The sequence below is a fragment of the Crinia signifera genome, chromosome 5 (assembly GCF_055691185.1).
Source record: "Crinia signifera chromosome 5, ASM5569118v1, whole genome shotgun sequence".
Lineage (NCBI taxonomy): Eukaryota > Metazoa > Chordata > Amphibia > Anura > Myobatrachidae > Crinia > Crinia signifera.
The window spans coordinates 132,858,433-132,881,440 of record NC_139221.1 but is presented as its reverse complement, the minus strand read 5'-3'; the positions used below and the strand labels follow the sequence as shown (position 1 = coordinate 132,881,440).

General features: G+C 41.9%; 2 protein-coding genes across 4 annotated transcripts in view; both read left to right on the top strand.

Moving 5' to 3' along the window:
• Nucleotides 1-23,008, top strand: part of CDH20 (cadherin 20) — a 417,999-nt gene that overhangs the window by 48,318 nt on the left and 346,673 nt on the right. The gene's annotated exons all lie outside the window — the stretch shown is intronic.
• LOC146005737 (uncharacterized) overlaps nucleotides 22,013-23,008 on the top strand; it is a 37,292-nt gene continuing 36,296 nt past the window's right edge. The window contains exon 1 of the mRNA XM_083145163.1: nucleotides 22,013-22,040. Coding sequence (XP_083001289.1) covers nucleotides 22,013-22,040 — 28 coding nt within the window. The remainder of the gene's footprint in view (nucleotides 22,041-23,008) is intronic.

The window sequence follows — 23,008 nt, the reverse complement described above, 5'->3', positions numbered from 1 at the left end:
ACTCAATGCATTTCTGTATCGTCTGCTAATGAACACTTTGAAACGTAAAGCATATTTCTGATTCATTATGCTGTGAAGGAAATCTCAGGCAGCAGAGCACATGTGGATAATTGTGCACTTTTCTCCATTTCATGTACTCTATTCAACGTATTATACAATCCAGTGATTTGTTTTAGCTATGATTTACCTTCACTAATAAAACTATAATGATGTGGTATAAAAATTGTAGGCAAAGTGTAATCTACATAATCTTAGCAGAACTCTCTGTGTGTCCAATGTTCCTTGTATAGCTTGATATTTCCCAGCAAGAACAGCCCAAGCACTTCTAAATTGTGAATTGTTTAATCAAAACTCCCCAATATTATACCCCTCGGTAAGCATTTCAGTAGAATTTGTAATTTAGCTTGTTTTTAGCAGAATGTTTTTAAGAACCCAAACTTTAGACTGGAGTTTCACTTAGTAATGATAACATCTACATCTCTATTAAGATATCCAGATGATATATTCATATGGTCAGTAATGTGTACTGAATGCATGTGCAGTGGGACCAAGGGTGCATGCCTCAATGGCTTCTAGTTTGAGTGCCCTGCAGGTCAGCTTCATTTGCAGTTATGTAAACATTTCCTTACTGTATCTTGCCTGCATTTGCACACTATAGAGGCAAAATTGTCAGATGCGACCAAATCTGTATGAATCATAGTTGCCTACCCTCTGGCATTCTGCAGGTGACTCCCTGAAATAGCAGCAATCTCCCTCTCTCCCTCATTAGTCTATCAATCTCCCTCATTTCACCTAGTCCACATTACACTGTTACATTTTGGGGGGGAAAGAGAATGAGAGATAGATCAATTTACATTGAAATATCAGTACCATTTCCCTGCACTTTAGCAAATGTAGTAGCTCTTACTAACTGCTTTGTGGCTCATCTACATTTGGATATAAGTCATTTTAAAAGATTCCTCTCAGATGTAGCAGTACACATACACGCTTCTAGGTGCCACGTTTACAATATCTTTTCACAATCTCTCCATATATGGAACTAGATACGCCCTTTGGGTGTAGCATAACACGCCCCCTCAATGGGGCGCTGTGCAAAATTCTACTACCAACTTTAATCTCCCTGAAACTAGTTTTCAAAATTAGGCAAGTATGGTATGACAACCGAGAGAAATTAGAGATAGCGCTGATCCAAGTAAATTTAAATGTATCAAATTTTAATTAAAAATTGGTGCAATTTATTTAATTATACATCAATCACCGGCCGGTATACAGATTATTATACAACCATAAAAATAAAAAATAGAAATAATAATAGAAATAAGAATGTAGATAAAAAATGGGGATGGGGTTGGGATGGGACTGTCCCTTTAAGGGTTATAATGCATGTTGATTATCCCAACAATGGTTAGTAGGCTGAGTGGTATGTTTTATGGCAGCCTATATGAGGCAGGTTATCCCAATTTACAACAGGTGGCTCTCTCACAGCTCCTAGATGTTAGTAGGTATTAGCATGCATTATCCAGTAGGTATTATACCAAGTTTACAGTCAATGATATTATTGCTTTAAGGATTTGGTAACTTGCCAAGCTTTCTGCTGTGGTTTTAGACAGGTCTCAGCTGTGGATTCCTTGCATGTGCAATGCAGCCAAATGGACTCTTCCACATTCCAGGCACAATGGCAATCGGGTCAAGGCTTTCAGAAGGCTGTATGGTAGTACCGGCACCAGTGGGTATCCTTTACGCATTTCCCCGCCTTTGAATTCAGCGGCTTCCTCAGAAGGATGAATATGAAAAACATACCACTCAGCCTACTAACCATTGTTGGGATAATCAACACATATTATTACCCTTAAAGGGACAGTCCCATCCCAACCCCATAACCATTTTTTATCTGCATTCTTATTTCTATTTTTATTTCTATTTTTTCTTTTTATGGTTGTATAATAATCTGTATACTGGCCGGTGATTGATGTATAATTAAATAAATTGTACCAATTTTAAATTAAAATTTGATACATTTAAATTTACTTGGATCTGCGCTATCTCTAATTTTTCTCGGTTGTCTTCTGTGTTTTAAGGGGTGGAGTATCCCCTCGATAGTGACAGCTGCAGACCCAAGATTGGTATATATTACAGACTGGCGCTCTGACAATTCTTTCTTTCAAGTATGGTATGAATACATTGGTTGGAATAATAAGATATTTTCAAGGCATTATGGGTGAAATTTACTAAGATGTGAAATACACTTCACAGGTCATGTTGCTATGGGCAACTAGTCACATCCTGTCTACTATCTTCTAGAGGGTGTTAAGTAAATAAGAAGTAGCTTCTGATTGGTTGTCCATAGCCACATGACCTGTGAAGTGTATTTCACATCTTAGTAAATTTCATCCTATATATTTATCAGAAAGGTAATAAACTGACCTTCTTAGAGCAACAAAAGGAACACATTCAACTATTGAGTGTATTCTTTTTTTTTCTATTCACATTCTGAGGAAGAAGTATTCTGAAACAGAAACAGAATGGAATATTTTGAAAATAATTTATATCTACTTGGTGGTACACACATTATATTGTTCGTAAAACTGCTTCTGTTTCTGATTCTACCAAGGCCCTCTCCCCATGTAGGAGGTGGTGACCATTACATGAGTATGCCAAAGACAGTAACGTTGCACAATTTATTACCAGACTTTCATTATCTGATCTTCAGTCTGAACAAAGATGACTCCTCTTAATTCTCTGCTATTTATATAACTGTTTTGTTTACATTCCTTTCATTTGTTTTTGTGACATGTTATTCCTGTTCCATTTACACTGATTTGTGTGTTGGACTTTGCTCCCTTATTTTTTTGTATTACATATTTTCTCAAAGATGTTTTGGTGTGGCATGATAAATTGGGCTATTTGGCATCATATGTTGTTGGTACTATGGACCTTATTCTGGTTGACTCGCTAGGCTGTGAATAGCACAGCCTTGCGAGACCACCAGACTCCACCCTCTGCCCTCAGTGCTGGCTGTCCCTCCTCGCATGCCACGATCCCCAGTGAATCTCCACAGGGCTATGAATGGATGATTTGTACAATTCTTCGAGAGTGAATTCTTGAGCACTCGCAGATCCAGCGCTATGGTGTCTCTGATCTGTGGGAGCCCTGAGCACCCAATAACCCTGGGACCGCCGCACTGCGTGCCGACTCACATCCCTCGGCTGCACTGTTGTGTGCGAGCGCCCGGTAAATAATCTATTCACCATGGCCGCTTGCACACAGCAGCTGCACATGTGCATAAATAACTATACACATGCATAGTCTCAAAAAATCAGATACCCGTGCGAACGTCTGATTAAACCAGAATAAGGTCCCATGTGTAGAGAAATCTGTAGAGATAAGGGAACCATCCTGTGTTTCCATGTGTATTGTTGTTAGAATTGTTTTGCCTTTGGTTTTAACACAAAATATACAATACAAAAAAAAATTGTTTTCTATTGATAACCTCTGTATAACATTGACACAAGACTACAATGAACTAGCTACACCCAACATGTCACTTAACCCATTTGAGCCATGTCAAAGTGTGGCCAATAACTTATTAGTAGCTTCCTATCTGGTACTCAGCATATTTGTGGCAGTGTGTTGCGTGGGAGGAGTTTTGTGAAACCACAGGAAGAATAATAGATATTGTGATTCTGTGTGGAGACCTGGAAAACGTGAACTGTTGGGGGTACTTGAGGCTCGAAGTTGAGAACCACTGCCCTAAAACATCTCGCCCTATGTACGCCCATCTTGTCCATTTCATGAAGTTAAATCTAGGAATGTCAATTATCTGTACTAAGAAACTAAAATAGACCCATTTTAATCAATGCATTGTAAAATGTGAAAATGCGGTCTTGCTATGAAGGAGGGACTGGTGTAGAGATGAATACATCATTATGGGGATGTATTGTACTGTAAGTGATTTTGATTTACTCTGCAGCCATGAGAATGCAACAACAGGCAATATAGAGTCATATACAATGTCCAGATAGAGCATGCTGATGGAAATCCAGGCCACACGAAGTACATTCTGTATGCATAATTAGAACTGTTTTCAGATATATGTTTTACACCAAAGATGCATACCGCTGTGTATATAGGAAAATATATGGTGTGCGGAGCACTTGTGGCCAACATTGGCATCTTTATCTATTGATGACTTCCATGTCCATGGACTAAAATCTGCACATATTGCTTTACTGTGAGCACATGAATTACATTTCTGTAAACAGTGGTATGTATGAGAATGCTTTAGCGATCTTATAATGAATCTGTTATTACAGTACTGTATGTCTATTATGTGATAAGTGTATCACACTTTATATGGATGTGCATTGCATCCGTTACCGTTATCACATCCCTAATTTGCAAATATCCTTCCCCTTAGACTAAAGGACTTTTGGTAAATAAAGTGCTAACAGTACTCAGTGCGAGTAATTAGCTATGGTGATAAACATAAGTAGAGACCAAGGGGAAATAAATTATTTTGTATTTGAAACACAGATGAAGAGCTCTGTTCTCTTAATAAGATAATATGCAGACAGACTGTCAGGCCTTAGAGGTGTATGTTTTATTGTGGGTCTGCTGGGCCCACATCATTTACATTGACTTTCTTGGCTACAGTCATTCCCTAGGGCAAAATGTATAACACTTAATTTAATTATTAAACTTGACATTTATGCCGCAATGCTAAGTAGTAGTTCTTTTCAGAAACCTTTGCAAAATTAATGAAACTACCAATTACCATTGTGAATGATGAAGAGCATAAATACTACATTCAGTATATAATATCAGAGTGGTAAGAAAAGACAATATGAAGGGTATAATGTTAATTTAACAATTTGGGAATGTACAGATTAACCATTTAGTGGTAAAAACTATTTTTGTATACATTTATTAACACATTTATGACCATTTATTATACAGTAGATTAACAGAAAAAAGTTAATGAGAAACTAAACTGACCAGGCTACAAAGTGGTGGGTGTCCATTTTCTGGACACCATTCTATTACATATTGCTTTCTCTGTATCAATGCTTACATTTCTTTAGATAGGAGCACAAATCACATCATCACAGCACCACTCTAGCTGCAAAATACTGTTACTGACCAATACTGACATTTTCATTTCCAATGCTCATCGGTGGGGATGTGAATGTGATCTGGCGAGGTGTGCCACTGTAATAAGGGTGATGGGCCATTTTCTCCAAGTACTTCAAACATTGATTATGTAACACACTTCAATAAAAAAGATTTCAGCAAAAACATAGACATAACTGTTTAATATTGACATTATCAGAAACCCCTTTAGCCTGTTATAAATAAGACAGATTTCGTTTCTAAAGAGGCACAGGCCTAGGGGCGGCACAAGTTAAGGGCGGCAGCCAACAGGGACGTCTTTTCGGGGGGACGAGCTGTGCAGCTGCATGGAGTGCCGCGCGCCTCATCATCCGACAGCTGCAGCATCCCGCCGGTCTAAAGCCCCTCCGCATCAGCATGCTGCGCTGCTGCTTACTCCCGGGGTCTCAGTGCTGCCGGGTCTCTCCAGGCTATGCAGAGCTCCCCCTAGCTAATGTCTGCCTGTGCATGCACTATGGGCTGCAGCGCCCTCCCTCAGCCCTGTTAGGGTGTGTTACCTGGCTCCTAGCTCCTGCCACTGCCTGGATGTCTGAACACTCTCCCCCATCGATGACTGCTGCTGCGGAGGAGGAGCGTGGTGTCTTGGCTGCCAGTGCCCGCCACCACCGCTATTGCCGCTGCTGCTGCCCGGGTGTCTCAGGCCTCTCCCTGCCCATTGGTGACTGTGGAGGAGGAGCACAGTGTCTGGACTACTGGTGCCCACCACCACTGCTATTGCCGCTGCTGCCACCGGTGTCTCAGTCCTCTCCCTGCCCGCCGGTGGAGTGCGGTGTCCTGGACAAGTGGAAGAGGTAACTCTGGGGAGCACAAAGAAAGAGAAAAAGGGGTGGTAGCAGCGCTAAAAATTAAAAATGGTAAATTGGATGATCTTTACACAAAATATTTTACTGAAGTAAAAACAATGACATAGACATATACATACATAATAAAAACAATGGCATAAAATATGCAGTAAATAAATGCCCAATTCCACACTATAGTAGTTAGGAGAGTCCGTTCCTATTAGGCCCAGATGGGAAAATGGAAGATAGTATATTTACCGCTCCACACACAGTAATGAAAATGTCCTGATGTCCACGTGGTCGGCCCAAGTTGGCACAAATAACCGAAATCCACTGGAAGGATCAAGGACAGATGATAATGTCCTCAGGTACCTGAGTGTTGAAATACGGGGTGATGTGGTGAAGTTGCGGACTTCAATATCCCAATGAGATGGTGAAAACAAGTGATTTTCCTGGGCTGGTCCAGACTGCAATCCAAAGTGGTGATGGTGGAAGAAGGGGCAACAGCACACCTGACGCGTTTCGCCGCTAGAGCAGCTTTATCAAAGGTGTAGTGCTGTTGAGACTTGGCAGGATATATATACCATGTACAATAAGGTCACATGACCAATCAATCAAGTTTAGATCATCCAATTAATGGAATAAAAAACAAATAATAGTCAGGCATGATAGGAGGCAGACCGGAGTATACATGCACAATAATAAGGCATTATCAAATTACCAAAATAAACTCAGAATAAACAAAAACATTTATTGAGACTAGAGGTGTGGAAGTATATTTACTTCCGGGTTGTCGGCAACAGACGATTTTCATTGGTGGTGGTGATTCAGTGACCTAGCTCTGTTTCCTGATTGGCGTCAGCATAGGCACATGATCGCGTCTCTGACCTAAAGACTACATTTCCCATGAGGCCAAGTTATCGGGAACAGTCCTCTTGAGATCCCTCCAATCTGACCTATTTTAAAAATTCCAAAAGGGTCCTCCCTCCAGGTCCAGGGGGCGGCCAAAAATGTTGTGCCTAGGGGCGGCCTGACCCCTAAATCCGGCCCTGACTGTAGATAGTACAAAACAAATAAATATCAAAAATGTATGTTAAAAGTATAAATCACTATTATTTTCTAACTCCCATCTGCCCCTCACCTACCTAATTCATTTTTCTAGACCTCACTTGTTTTTTATGTGGCATTTACTTTAGTGGTACTGAATGAATCTTTTGTTGTGCATCTGGTCTCTATCACAGTAGTTATAGTTGTTGTCACGGGAGCACCCACTGTGCATGACAACCTCTTTGGTGACACATACTGTAGGACACTGGCACTTAGTATGCGGTCCTTGTAGTTTCCATAACTTCCTATCACCTCCATATTGTATGGTAAACCCCTAAATGAAGTTGGGGTAATTGATGTTTTGCCAACTGACACCTTCTCCAGGTTAGCAGAAGAAAATGTCCACCACAATGAGATCCTTCAATGTATCTGATACCCCACAGAAAAAATTAAAATAATAAATATTCTTATTTTTCTGTAAATAATTCTCTAGATCACCTTTTCATGGAATTGGAATTATCTGGAGATCAAGGTACAGGCGATTATATGAAAGTACTGGGATCACTTTTGTTACAATAGTCACACTTCCATATAAAATAGTTAAGTCATTCAGCAATACTGGATGGTGAAGCATATGCAGTTTTAATGGAGAAACTAGCTTTATTTTGTTTTGTAAAGATTTGTCTGATCATTAAAAATAGATCTACAGTAGCTTCTGTGAAATGATAATCCAGTATCTGTATACCACAAATCAAAATGTTAAAATCTATTCTATATTATAGGCAATCTGTCTTTAATTTAATAGAAAGTGTTTCATACAGTATGCATTGTTGCTGCATTCATTTAAGTAAAGCAAACATAGCTAAATAAATTCAACAAAAATCATGATGATAATAAACTTCAGCCATCTGTTATAAAGCTAAAATGAGGTTATTGTATTAATGCTAGCATGACAGATTATTTGTCTCAAAACTACTAGCAAAAGCATTTTTTCACCTAGAACATTTATATAATATCAATTGAATTTTTACAAAGTAATAAAATAAAATACCCATTTGAAAAATAAATATGAAAGAAAATGTAAAGATTTTTTTTTTAAAGGAATGCAATTATTAAAATATATATTGAAAAAGTACATTTATGGTTGCAATATAGGATTATTATGTTATAACTATTATACTTATTTTAGCAAACATTTACTAAACAACGTTATATGGTAGCCATAGGCATGCGCGTGGGGGTGCCAGGGGTGTACAGGCACCTCCTAATGACCGGCGCCCCCTGCACAATTGCTGCATCTCCTTTAGAACGGCAGCAGCAGTGACAATGTGGCTCTCCTAGAGGTGTGCGGGACACTGCTGGAGCTGCTGGAGGGTGAGTGTGCCAGGGATGGCCACCAAGGAGCCGGCGTGTTTGTTGAAGCTGCAGGGGGGAGCGGGGGGCGTGGGTACTCAGGGGCATGCATTCCATGCCTAGGGCTGGTTCAGTTCAGGGTTGGATTGTGCCACCAGCAAATATCTTTCTCAGATAATCCCTTTCAGGTCCCGCTCAATGATCCCCATTTGATACATAGTTCCGCAGCTGTTATTGTGTCTGAGACTTCGTCTCCTGGCGCACTGCGTCTCCCCTGGGCAACGAGCACGTAATCCCCCCTGCTGGGCAATGAGCATGTAATACCCTGCTGTGCAATGAGCATGTAATCCCCCAGGGAAATGAGCATGTAATCCTCCCTGGGTAACGAGTACTTAATCCCCCTGGGCAATGGGCATGTATTCCCCTTGGGCAACAAGCATGATATCCCCCATGGCAACGAGCATGAATCCCCTGTTATCAAGCATGTAACTCCTAGCAACACGCATGTAGGTAAGCAGTACTTATGTGGCATTATACTATATGTAATAGGCGTTATGGTGTGTGGCATAATGTGTAATGGGCATCATGGTGTCAGGAGTAATGGGCATCACAGTGTGAGGCGCAATGTGTAATGGAATCACGGTGTGAGGTGCAACGTGTAATGGGCATTACGGTGTGTGGCATAACGTGTAATGGGTATTACGGCATGTGGTATACTATGTTATGGGTGTGTGACGTGTAATACAGTGTAAATTTTTGGTGCGCGCCTTCGCCGCACACTGTACCTATTGTTCATGTTTTACAAAAATGTGTTAAGACTTGGCATAATGTGTAATGGGCACTATGGTGTGTTGCATTATGTGGAATGGGCATTATGATGTGTGGCAGTATGTGTAATAGGCATTACAGTGTGTGGCATTATGTGTTATGAGCATTATAGTTTCTAGTATGTGTGGGGGGGGATGCATAATTCTATATACATAAATAAGTCACCTTCTATTTAGTTTGCATTGATGCCCAGTAGGTGGTGATGAACACGTCAAGTAGGCGGTGATGGAAATGCCCAGTAGGCATGATGGACACGCCCCTCCAATGGTGCACCCCCTAAGAAAATGGTCTGCACACGCCTATTATGGTAGCTATGTAAAATTACTGCGTAATTACACATAAATCCATTTACAAAAGATCAACCTGGCATACCGATACAGGGAATCCAGAAAGGGGCTCCATAAGTGATCTAACCCTGTACCCCTACTCACTAACTTTCCCTGTCTGAAGCCTAACCATAAACCCGCCTAGAGCTAAACATAACCCCCACCCCTTCCTCGGCCTGACCCTAACCCACCCAACATACTTACGTTCAGTGCCAGTATACTGACTGCAGTTGGGATTTCTGTGCCGAGATTTTTCCTGCCAGCATCCTGACCTCAGGGATATATCTGCATCCCTTGACAAGCATATAGCCATTTCACACCTAGTGCTGTACAGCCTGATGATAATTAACACTGGGTTTCTTTGGTACAGTACCCCTGGACTTCAAGGACATTTATTTTTAAATGCACCTATTCTGGTGCACTGATAAATACTTGCACTTCTGATATCACATGCGTATATACAGTACTACAATAATTAGTGCAATTAATAGAAAGACAAATTCATTGTGTCCCCCTTAGTGTAAATAAAATGAAACTATACCACTTTATTTACAGACAGAAAGGAAGCATTTTAAAAATGTTTTATTATATTATTATATGATAATACTAGATGTTTTATACCCAGTTCACTCTAATCGGTATTATGGTTCGATACCACTATACATTGCAACAATAGCGGTTTTCTATTGAGAATGTGGGAAACTTCTGCACATCCTTGAGTTTAGAACAATAGTATCTTTATTATTATTACAGTATTAGTAGACAAGTACACCAGTGGCGGTTTTTACCTATGGGCTGCAGGGCTGCACCCCCCCCCCCCCCCCCCCAGGTAAAATCCACCACTGTAGTGAAGCCAGATGCACTGGATTCACTGTGACTGGCAGTGACTTCCTATTGGAAGTCCGTTCTGCCAGTAACAAAGGCAGTCCCATTGGGAGGTGTTACCTCCCTCCGGGATGCCTTGTTGCGGGCTGTCTGGAAAAATGGCAAATGCACATGCGCAGTACCTATATCGGTACTGCGCACACGCTGGTCCTGCTGCCTGTAACTTATATTGTACAGGCTCCGGGACCTTGATTACTTCTGTGGGCTGCTGCCGAAGCAGCCCATAGAAGCTGGCCATATGCGCAATACATATGTTTGTACTACGCATGCGCCAGTCCTGGCGCCTGTCATCTTAGGACAGGCGCCGGGGACGGGAAGAGGCAACTGCGGCGACAGCGGCGGTGATAGGAGGAGGGGGGTGCCTGAGGCCAGAGGCCTGAAAGAGGTAGGAGCCACCACTGAAGTACACACAGTGTACACACAGGGCCTGATTGTGGTTCACTCACAAAACCAAATTCTCTATATAATGGACAAAACCATGTTGGGCAGATGTAACGTGCATAGAGAATATTAGATTTGGGTGAGGTTTTTACAGGTCCGGCGCCACCACTAGGCAGCTTTAGGCATTTGCCCGGGGTGCCGCAACTGGAGGGTGGCACGTGGGAGCAGCCCCCCCCCCTCCCTGGATGGAGGTGAGCGGCTCCCTCTCTCTCCCCCACTCCCCCCGTGGAGCGACACTGCGGCCATAGCCACATCTCACGCCACCCACAGCGTTGCTGTTGGCCATCGCTACATCTCAAACCCCCCAGTGGAGCATCGCTGCGGCCATCACCGCATTTCAAACACACACACCCTCCCGTGGAGTGAGACGCTGCAGCCATCGCCACATCTCCTGACGCATGCCCCCCCTCCCCGTGGAGAGAATCGGTGGCAGCCGCATCACCGCAACAACCCCCCATAGAGCAGGTGAGCACCGGGGCGCCCCCCATCGCTAAATAATAGCTATATCATTTTCTATTATTTCTATTGATTAATTATTTTTTAATAGAAACAATTCAGGTTTACACATTCTGAGTAAGAAACATATGTTCTTCCTCTATGCCAAATGTTTCCAGAATAAATTTGTTATCTGATAAGTTTTTTAATTAAATGTTTATTTTTATTTTCAGTTCAATTTTAAAACCTTTAGTGATTCATGTTAAATCTTACCAAACTTAAGTGGTTCATTTTTTGTGAACAATTAAATTGGTAATCTTATTTGTTCATCTTTGACACTAAACACATTTTCAACATAATAATTAATGAATACTGTATTTCAGCATAATATTACAGAAGCCTGTTAGAATTTGATCCCATAATCATAGAGGTGTCAAAAAGTGTGATGACACTCGGTGCACACTCTGCATAGACACCTCCACCACTCGTCACACCAAAGTCATGACCGCTCATAAAAGATGGTGGGGCATAACTGAAAGGGAGCATGTGACCTGGTTTTCATCACTACAGGGGCATGTTCAGCATCCCCAAAGATGGTGGCTTCCCCTAATTCACAGAAGCATCTCACAGTAAGTAACATACAGGGCTCACATCCCGGCTGATACAAGCCAGCTGTGAGCCCATCATGTTACTTACTGGGAGATGAAGGAGGGGGGACGAAGGATAGAGGACAGAGCCAAAGCCACTTCATGTCCGTAAACTAGCAGGGGTGCCGACAGTGCAGCTGATGGACGCATATTGATTATGCTTGTATAGTTTGTCATAGCGCAACTGCTGCTACAGTAGCTTCCGGACACTGGAGTCTGCACACAATGCATGGGCTTCGGCTCTGCCTCCTACCTCCGGGCAATAAGTAGCATGCCAGATGATGATCCCAACTATAGAGGGTGCAGTGGGTTCCCTTGGGGCCCCCGAAGCCGCCGGGCCCCATAGCAACTGCATCCCCTGCACCCTCTATAGTTACGCCACTGATAGCATGCAAACACATATCCACATGTTCAAGGCGAGATTGAACTATGAAGAGAGGGAATTGCAGTGCCATTGTTGATGTCTCTATGTCATTGAAATTCCAGCTATCCCCATCCATGTTTAATAAAATGGACAAAATGTATTTGAGGTTTTTAATCAATGCTTAACAGCTTAATGTATTTCACATTAATATACATTATTTCTAATTATTTTCTACTATATGAATGAAGTAAGTTTACTACAATATATTGGATACTTCTGAACACAGATAATGCATTGATATAGTTTACTTCAACTACTGTTATGGTAATTATCATGGAAAAAACACAACATTAACTATATACAGGAATATTGTGAAATGTACTCTTTGTTAAAGTCGTAATCTAGGTACAAAATTGACTGTAAAATATATTTCTTTATAATTAATAAATTGTTTAATTAAGCTTTTTTTTGTGCTGTGTTAACTGCACATACATTCTTAAAATGTTTGAAGTATACCAGTGTAAAATAATGATGTACTGTATGTCATACCTAAAAAGAATACAATAGGTGTGCATCATACTTGCCTACATTTTATATGCCTTATTTACACAGTGGGAAGCATGGCATCAGGGGTGTGAAATGGAAACATGACCTGTAATGGGGGGCTGTGCAGGGGGCGGCATCAGTCTACCCACATGTGGGTTTGTCGGGGAGGAATGGTTTTAGGGAAGTGGGGTCGGATTGTGTGTGATAAGGAGACCTGCCTACTCTTCAGGGAGATCAGAAAAAAATTTCCAAAGACTTCCATGAGAGTAAGCAAGTATGGTTAACATTCAGTGGTTAATTGTAAACAGACGCCATGGAGGGGGGACGTGGATTGTGACAGGCTGGTGGTGTGGGTGTGTTAGGAGGTAGTTTGTGACATGTTGGTGTGGGTGTAAAAGGGGTATAAGGTAGCAGGCTGGCAATGTAAGTATGTAAAGAGCCACTTTTGGATTTTTTTCTGGTTCCACTTTAAATGCCATATCACCCATGTTTACATTGTTATGATATAATCATGTTATTTTAGTATGCTTGGGGTAATATTTATGTACATATTCTCTACATGGCAGATTCATCAATATACTAATAAGTATGTGCTTGTTATGTTGAGAGACAACTGTAATGGATCTGTCACTATTGGGTTTATTCTAGTTCATTCTTTCTGACAAAATCCTTCTTAGATGGACAAAACCATGTGCACTGCAGGGGGGCAGATGTAACATGTGCATAGAGAATTAGATTTGGGTGAGTTTTTTTGTTTCTGTGCAGGGAAAATACTGACTGCATGATTTTACACTGCAATATAGATCTCACTTTGAAGATAAACCCCACCCAAATCTAATTCTCTCTGCACAAGTTACATCTGCCCCACCCGCAGTGCACATGGTTTTGTCCATCTAAGAAGGATTTTGTCAGAAAGAATGAACTAGAATAACCCCCTATATGACACTATATATACTACTGACTACTACAGTATATGAGACTTGCACATTTTAAACTTTGGCCCATAGAGATACATTATTCATTACCTTTATTAAAAGCAAAACAACATGTTATCAGAAAATGTTAAATTGTTAATGTGCATAAGCCAACCATTACATTGTATAAAAAAAATACAGGTGAAGATAGTATAGAACGGTTCTTGCTGAAACAAGAATATATTCAACACCTGCAAAAAAAAGCAGCTGCATATAAATACAACAAAGCACACCTTGTACCATTAAATACTGTCGGGAGCTGCTAAAAATCCTTTGCTTAAAAATTGTGGGCTACATAGTGTGACTTTTGGAATAAAATGCCATGTCTATTAATATTCATATCTTTCCATAGATATATCACAGTACTTTCAAAGCAAAATTTACCTGCAAATTCTGCAAATAGCAATGTTGCTACATAAAAAGGGAAACCGGTGTCATGTCCTCCAGGCTGTAATTCCGTCAGTCCTTGGATAATGAGATTAAATTGAACAAGTAACAGCCTCTATAAATATAGGATTTAGGCCATGTCTTAAAAAGAATACTGAAATGATAGGTGCCTTTGTTAAATATAAAGGGACCCTTTGCTAACGATAGGCATGTAGACATCTCAGCATGGCAGGTCAAGTTGCAATTCATTGGTTATTCCTATTGGAGTAACACAGGTTTGACTTCTCTTTTTATAACATTTTGTCATATATTGTTCAGTTCAAGTAACAAGAAAACCTGTAACAGTATCCCCCCAAAATATGTTAATTTCCACTACATTAAATGTAACTGGCATAATCTAAATAAAGGGAAATACATACTGTAGGTAGATGGGGGTCACATAATGAGCACATAATGCCCGCCACAAATCTAGTATGTGAGGTTGATTATTATATGGCTTGGAATTGGTCTGCAGTCATGCCAAACAGGCCCTCTCTGTGGCCAGTTCCTGTGTGAGGACCAGATGTACTAAGCTTGACAAGTGATAAAATCAAGAGTGATTAACCACCAGCCAATCAGCTGATAACTTCAATGTCACCGATCGTTTGAAAAATGACAAGTAGTAGCTGATTGGTTAGTGGTTTATTACTCTCCAGTTTATCACTTTTCAATGTTTAGTACATCTTGCCCACAGTCTGTTAGAGGTAGGCATGTATGGCAGCTAAAGAAAAAAAAAGGGGGACAACAAGCGCTGGCTATGTCTCTCAAATAATTTTGAAAAGTATGACGGTTTCTTTCAAATAAACAATTTTATTAAGACAATATAAAAATCATATAGAAAGAATTAATGATTCTCAGGTTTTAAAAAAAATAATAATATAAAAATACAGTCGTAGTATCCCCTTAAGGCAGATTTGATGTTACTCCTATATCCAGGATATATAGCATTCGGTGTCTCAATTATTGCAGCAAGTGATATTACCAGGTGGCCGATTCCAGATGTAGACAGATTATACAGATGATGTCTGATGTTTGGACCGGTATACCTGGGTGTATGGTAAATGGATGCCGCTGGTCAGTCCATAAAGAAATTGATACTGGTTGTAGACCATGTAGAGAGAAGTCCCATAAACTGCTGTTATATTTGTAATCCTCAGGAGTAGGCAGATGTCATGAGTATACTATAGATTCAGGGTCAGATAAAATCTCTCAACGCGTTTCGCTGGGAAAGGTCTCTCAGCTTCTTCAGGAGCAGAGTAAGGGATATGGGAAAAATCTATAAAACTGAATTTAGTTCCATCTGTTCATTAAGGCCTTCTGGGTGTAGTGAGTTAAATTTAAGCATCCAGTAGATCTTTTTACAATTACATTGAGTATATAAATACTCCTTAATTCCTCTATTTCCAGGTCATGTGGTCCAGACATTTGAACACATGACCTACTGCAACCTTATTTGAAAGAAACCATCACACTTTTGAAAATTGTTTGAGAAACATAGCCAGCACTGGTTGTCCCCCTTTTTTTCTTTAATTGTTTATTATATAAGAACTGACAATCCTTAAACCAGCTGCAGTTAGCCGCACATCTTACCCCATTTTATCCTTATGTATGGCAGCTAGAATACACCAAGAAACTGTTCTGATTAATTTGAAATGTGACACTGGTATATCTGTGTATGACTGAAGGGTAAATTTATAAATATTATTTTTATTAAAATTTTCATGACAACTGCTCCAAACCCTTTAATTTTAATTTTTGAAGTAACCAAAAAAAAACATGCTTCAGCTGGCAAATTCACAGGGCTCAATACAAATCCTAGCTTTTGTGTAGTTTTTCTGCCCCTAGGCGTAGGGGGATGTAGTGCCAGTGTGACAAGCTATGTGTGGACTACGGACACACACAAGAAGAATCAGAATCAGCTTTATTGGCCAGGTATACTCAGCATATACTAGGAATTTCATTTGGATTTCTGTGCAGCAGTCAGCTAGTCAACAGTTAGACAGTGATAGTACAGATATACATAACACATACAGGTATACGCTAGATGTACACTGGGGATTATAGACGCAGGGAACAGCGCCTAGGCAGCCATCAGCGGCACCACTGGTCACCCCAACAGCCAGTTAGGTAGCAGTACAAGCAGAGACAGTACAGTTATCACACAGGGAACATATACATGATCATATACCCGCTGAGCTGCCCAGCACCTAGGCAGCCATTTGCAGACCATCTTTATCCTGCTACTCACAGCAGCAGTAGGGCTCAACAGACCATCTTCCCTAGAGGGAGAGCCAGTGTGGGTGCTCATGGCAAGAGTCAGTCAGTGAGGCCGGGGGAGAGAGTCGCTGGGGCCTGGGGAGAGTCAGTAAGAGCTGGGGTTGGAGTTGGGCCCTCTGGGCTGAGTTCCAAGCTGCTGCCCCCAATCCTGTAATCATAACTCCGCCCTTGGGGGGTCGCTGCCACTGTATTTTTACAAAAGCAATGGGTGGGTGGTGGATAGGCTCCTGCAATTCACTCATGCTGGAGGAGCGGCTTGGGCCTGCATGCCGGAAACCACTGTCGCGGCCAGGTGATGCAGCCGGGGGCCATGGTGGTGGCCTGCCTGTCATATCATGTAATGCCCTAGTCCACAGTAGCTCAACTATAAAATCAGCTCCCCCCTGCTCCAGCCGCCGCCCCTTCACCCCCCCACCCTCCCTACCCCGGAATTTTGGCCGGCGGCCCACCCCCAGGGAATTTCGGCCTGCAGCCCCCCCCCCCCCCCACAGCCCTGCCTGGCCCCGCTGCTGGGTCTGTGCCCGGGACCCACAGATCTACATGTCTGCGGTCCCGGCGATTCCCGTAATAAAAAATTACCTTCATAAATATGGCTGCCCCTAAGAGCAGACCATAAGATGTCTGCTGTGAGGGGGCGGACATTTTGTGAAGGTCATTTTTTCATTAAGGCAGATCAGAAGACACTAGCAGCGCCGCGACCGGCTCAGAAAAGTAGATCTCCGGGTCCCAGCGATGGCGGCAAGCAGGGGGGTGGGAGGTAAGCAGGTCCCACTGGCAGTGCTGCGCAGCAATAGCCCCACAGACCACTCACCTACTAAGTGCCTCCCCGCCACCGCAGGGTCTGCGGGCCTATAGTTACGCCACTGCTAGTCCACTAATATGCCCCTTAACTTAAGTAAACTTTTGCTCATTTGCAAATGCTGTTGTCCTTCTTTTGAAAGCTTTGTGTATTAATAGAAATCTAATAGCACTTGAAACCCTCAGTGAGAGATGGTGAGATGAGAAAGTCATGACACCCATTGTATCACATTACTATTGATGTAATATGCCATTGTGCTTTGTGAAAACCCCCCAAATCATGTTGCAGAGGATTCAAGATTTTGCATAGATAAGCATTTTCTACTATCAATAGGTGTCAGTCGGGGCCCCCTGGAACATGTCATTCTATAGACTTTACTAGCGTTTACTGTAGGCACAGGGTGCTGATTAATTAGGAGATCATATTTTAACCCTTTGAGTGCCAACATCTCTGTGAGAGATGTGCAAAATATCCACTTAAAAGGCCAGCGATGCTCACAATTGTTATATAAATTCAAATAAAAAATGTTGTGTAAAAAAAGATTATATTTCCTATATAAGGTAAACATTACTGCTCATTAAGATGAATAAAAAATGTTTGCTTGGCAACTAACACACCTATTTTGACAAATTCACTTGGCACCCAATCCGCACCCTGCACCTACAGTGACCGCTACTGTACTAATGGTAAATAAATACATACACAAACGTTCACTTTTTCCTAATTCCAAATGGAATAATTTTTCTAAAGTGAACCATTAGAAAAGAGTATGATCTGGTATGCATCATGTTCTAATCAGGAGCCGCTAGGCCGCAAGGCGGCCGATAGCGGCATTCGGGAGGCTCAGCTGTTCATCTGGTTCGGCTTCTCGGTTTGTTTTTTTGCAAAGACCCCCTGGACTACGTCGCCCTGGGACAGGTGAGTATGGTTTCCTTCCACAGCTTCCACCATGGATTTCGTCGGACCCGGACGGCAATGGCGACAGCGACGCTCGACATGGAGCCAGAAGACGACACAGGACCAGAAGACCAGGACATCAGGACCAGGGCTACCTACGGGATGAAGATAGGTAAGTATTAGTATGTAAGGGCTTTGGATGTATTAAAGTTTTATTTTAAGTGTGTGTCAGTGTGTTTTATTTTACTATTTTTAATACTGTGGAACTACAAGACCCAGCAGGCCCTTTAATGCCCCGCAGGCTGGGACTTGTGGTTCTCCAAGTCCCAGCTTGCGGGGGAGGCTTGCTGGGACTCATAGTTCCCCAGTATTAGACAATAGTTTATTATTTTTTTTACACCAAGATTAGCCTGGTGACCACAGCCCAGGGTCACCGGGGACAGCACCAGGCTTCAGCCTGGTCAGGTAAGTCCTGGAGGGGGGGGCCTCTTCATTGGGGGGGGTCCCCACTCCCCCAGGGCCCCTGGCCAGGCTGACCGGTCAGGGGGTTAATGTTTTGGCCGCGGGACCTTATATCATAAGTGTCCCCCGGCTGTGACATTACCCTGCTGGCTGGTTTGGCCTGGGGCTGGTTCTTAAAATACGGGGGACCCCTAGTCATTTTGTCCCCCGTATTTTGGGAACCAGCCCCGGACCTGGAGCCTGGGGCTGGTTGTTAAAAATCGGGGAACCCCTATTTGTCGGGTTCCATGATTTTTAATTACCGGCCCCGGCTCCTTCAGCCTGGTGCTGGTTACAGCTGTGGGGGGGACCCCACGCTGTTTATTTTTTTTATTTATTTAATTTTTTTATTTTTTTTACACTAAAGCCTGCACGGATCTGACTGATCCGTGCAAGCTAAAGCCAAATACGACAGGAACATCAGGGTGTATTTTCCTGTCGTATTTTGGTGCCTGTTTTACACCAAGTAGCAGCAGTATTATCAATACGGCTGCTTAGTAAATCAGGAACCACCATTCTATCGATGGTGTAGACATTCGTATTTGTAAATACAAATATGAATGTCCCATCATTAGGAATACGAATTGTTGTATTTTCGGGATTGTAAATCCCGAAAATACAAATGTGTAAAAAATAGGTGTATTTCTGCCTACGAATACACCTATTTTTTACGAATCCATTTTGGTAAATTTCCCACACTATGTCTAAACTACTGTGTTACATAAACTGCACTTTGTTTGGGGCAGATTATGGCTTGTTACATTCTAGTTATGCATACTTCATGGGTGGTTGATAATTGTTCCAAAATCAAAGAAATCCTGTGTTTGCCCCTGAAGTAGGAAAACACAGAATTTGAGCCCCATTCACAAACATACCCTTCTAACCACATACAGCACTCATTCGTGTTTAGCTTCACCTCACCCTACAGACATCCCCTTGTGTGTTATTTTAATATTGCAATTATAATTCCCTGCAATTTAGACAAGCATCATGTATTTAAGTAATCTTGTTTTGCAATTCATTTGGTTGATGATCTGCTCTGTATATTTTATTTATAATTTCTGGTAAAACAAAATCTAAATGTAAAAAGTGTGCATGTGTTTGTGTGTTACTGTCAGTAGGACAGTTATCTCCAGCAGAGTTGATGTTAATGTGATTGGCAATTATCTCCTGATCTTGGCATTAAAGGTTCTTTAAACGCTAGGAGACCCGAGCAATCTATGACAGTTTCCTCAATACTGCAGTTCAAAGGAAGGCACATCAGAAAAATACAGTATGCAATTTGCTGGGGAAAATGATGAGATTACAAAAAAGAGAAAATGTGATATATTTGACAAGATGTTATGCTAATAGTCTGCCAAAATGTTTACCTTTAATATATACAGCAAGGAACTGTAGTGTACATTTATAGGAAACATACATATTGTACAAGTAGTATGTATTAAAAAAATATAGGCAATGCTACATATTCTCCTTGCTCAGAGTGTAGCACAAATAGGGGTGCACAGAATGTAACTCCAGACCTCTAACAAGATCAAAGTATGAGAGATGAATCTACCAAGAAAATGATACCTAATACTTGACTTAGGAAATGCAGATAGCCTGTGAGCATCATTGGAAATGCCCAGACTGCAAAATTGTGGACACCTGCTATGGGTTGTTGGCAGCCTATTTGTTTGGGGGCCAGGGACACCAATGGAGCTTCCTGGGCTTTGTGGGGTGAGCAGTGCATTGAATGGGAGGAGGATGGGTCAATCCGTGGACTGCAGATGATGCAGGTGAGGAGGAAGCAAATAAATGGCACAACTGCTTTATATACAGTAAGTATGCTCACAACTTCCAGTACGTGTGTACATATTGCAGTATCATTCTAGCCTGACCATTACAGATATACAGTATATATATATATATATACACAGATACACATTTTAGAGACAAATAGGCGGCACTCCACAGGCTTGTCAAACAAAATCAAATTATATTTTCAGCATAATGGCGAAACAACAAAGTTCCATCGGACAACGTTTCAAAACCACTAGGGTTTTTTCATCAGGTCCACGTTACAGAATGAAATGATGCAGGGTTGACAAAACCCTGCATCATCCATCCCACCGCCTTTGTCAGTGGGATGGATGATGATATCTTTGCAATTGCCCAGATTGTAATGATTGTTCACCTTTGCCTGAGCAAAGGAGGTCTCAAGTCGGGTTTGTCCTGGAAATACTCTCCAAGGCGAAGTTTTCTGGAGAAATTATGGAGTTCGATTTTACATCCTAGGTCATTGAAACCAGTGGTTGGAATAAATGTAAGTCCTTTGTCTAAGAGCCTAAGTTCCGTATGAGGTGACTGTGCGATAAGTTGTAAACTAAGGATCCTTGGGAGGATTTCTTCTGGTGTATCCTCTGGTTCTGGCCTCTCCTGCAGGTGGCCGACCTGCGCCATTTGGGCATCTTGGAGGCTTTGCTGAGGTTCCTAAAGGAAGCTCCCTCAAAATGGAGGCTCCCTCCGAATACATATGGGTGGGGTCAGTGTCACTGTTCAATGATATTCCTGGGCCTACTGTGGCCTCCCTTCTCCTTTGCCACCCCTGTGAAGATCTATTAGGTGGTTTGTGTTTATCCTCGCCTCTGGTCAGTCAGCGGTAAACTTGGTTATGCTCATAATCCTCTTTTACTGTGAAAAGCTTGTTCTGCTTGAATTTAACTAAGACTCTGTGGTAATTTCTGCACTGGGTTTTTAATTTGGCTACCAGTCCTGTGTGGTGTCTTGAGTTAGGATCGTCAGGTGTTCTTCCTCATATTTAGAGATGTTTTCTTTGGCTTTGGCCAGCTCCTTGCCTGACCTTGCACAACCAGTAGCAGGAGATCCAGGCTACATTTATTTAAAAATGCTGGTCCATTTTCTACAAAAGTTCTGGTTGTGTCTGCCAATGGTTGTCTTGTTGCAGACTCGGAAGCCCCTAGGGATCATGCATTCCTGATAATATTCAGAGAGGAAGATACCATGGAGCAGAAAATCTGTTTCTCTCCTTCTCAACTTAAATAATTGTTTGTACACATCCTCTGGATTAGGATATATCCTTTCATAGAGAGGAGGTTGTCAGAGAATGGAACCGTATCTGCCTCCTCCTCATTGAAGCTAATGATGCTTCCTCTTTCCAGTACAATACTGCTGCGACCTGGCTGGTCCTCTGTCAGTGCATTTGAAGCCGCCATCTTACGGTGGTAACAGTAGAGGGCTTGTTAAATAAAGTGACCAATCCGTCCCAGACGAATGCTGTGATAAATATGCTGAGTGGTGCCGTGTTGCATCAGCATGCGCAGTGTTCATGTAATCAAAGCAGGTAAATGAAAATATGGCGGTGCCTTGACTCAAGAGGGACACACGATCCCAAATAGTATAGGAGTACATATCAGTCTGGCACTCTCCCTTGAAGAGTTTAACTGCTGCGGTGCCTTCTCGATGAAGTGATATCAATCAGTCGCTGGAGCAAACAGAGGCACTCACGAGGTCTTGTAAGGTAGTAAATATTTAGTGAAAACAATCCCAACGTTTAGGGGTAACAAACCCCTTTATCAAGGTGAATACAGTGAAAGATATATTTTATATATATATATATATATATATATGGATCAGTAAACCGCGGCGCTAGGGACTCTTAAGTAGTGCAGGAACACAGTGATGTGCAGAGGCAGCAAGCGCTTCTGGACTGCCTCTGCACAACACTGTGGTCCTGTGCTACTTAAGAGTCCTTATTGCCGTGGTTTACTGATCCATATCTAACAGTCCAGCATTGCCGGACATTTCTGATGGCACAGGGCCAATCAATGATTCAGAGCTGAGTGTCGGTCGCGCGCTACTTTTTTTTTTATATATATATATATATATATGTGTGTAGATATATATATATATTTGGTTCTTTATATGTAGCAGGTGGACAGCATACCAGGTGTGACAAGGATAACAAATACAGACTCAGATGGAGACTTTGTTGTTTATTTTAAACAGCAGGTCACAGCATAGCAGGTTAAATCCATATGCAGTCGGTATTACAGGCAGTAGCATACAGGCACTCTCAGTATAGCAGACTCCTGAAAGGCTCCAATGGTCCCTATGATAAACCACACACCCAGCCTTGTGCTTGGGCAGCTATTCCACCATCAAGAGCAAGGTGACTGCCCTGTAAACCCTTATATCAGGAAATCGCAGGTGCTGCTGATTTCACACCTGGGATTCTCCTACTGCTTTCAAAACCTGGTCTGGATCCTCCACATTACTTTCATGTGGGGAGATGCTGTCTCTGTGACACAG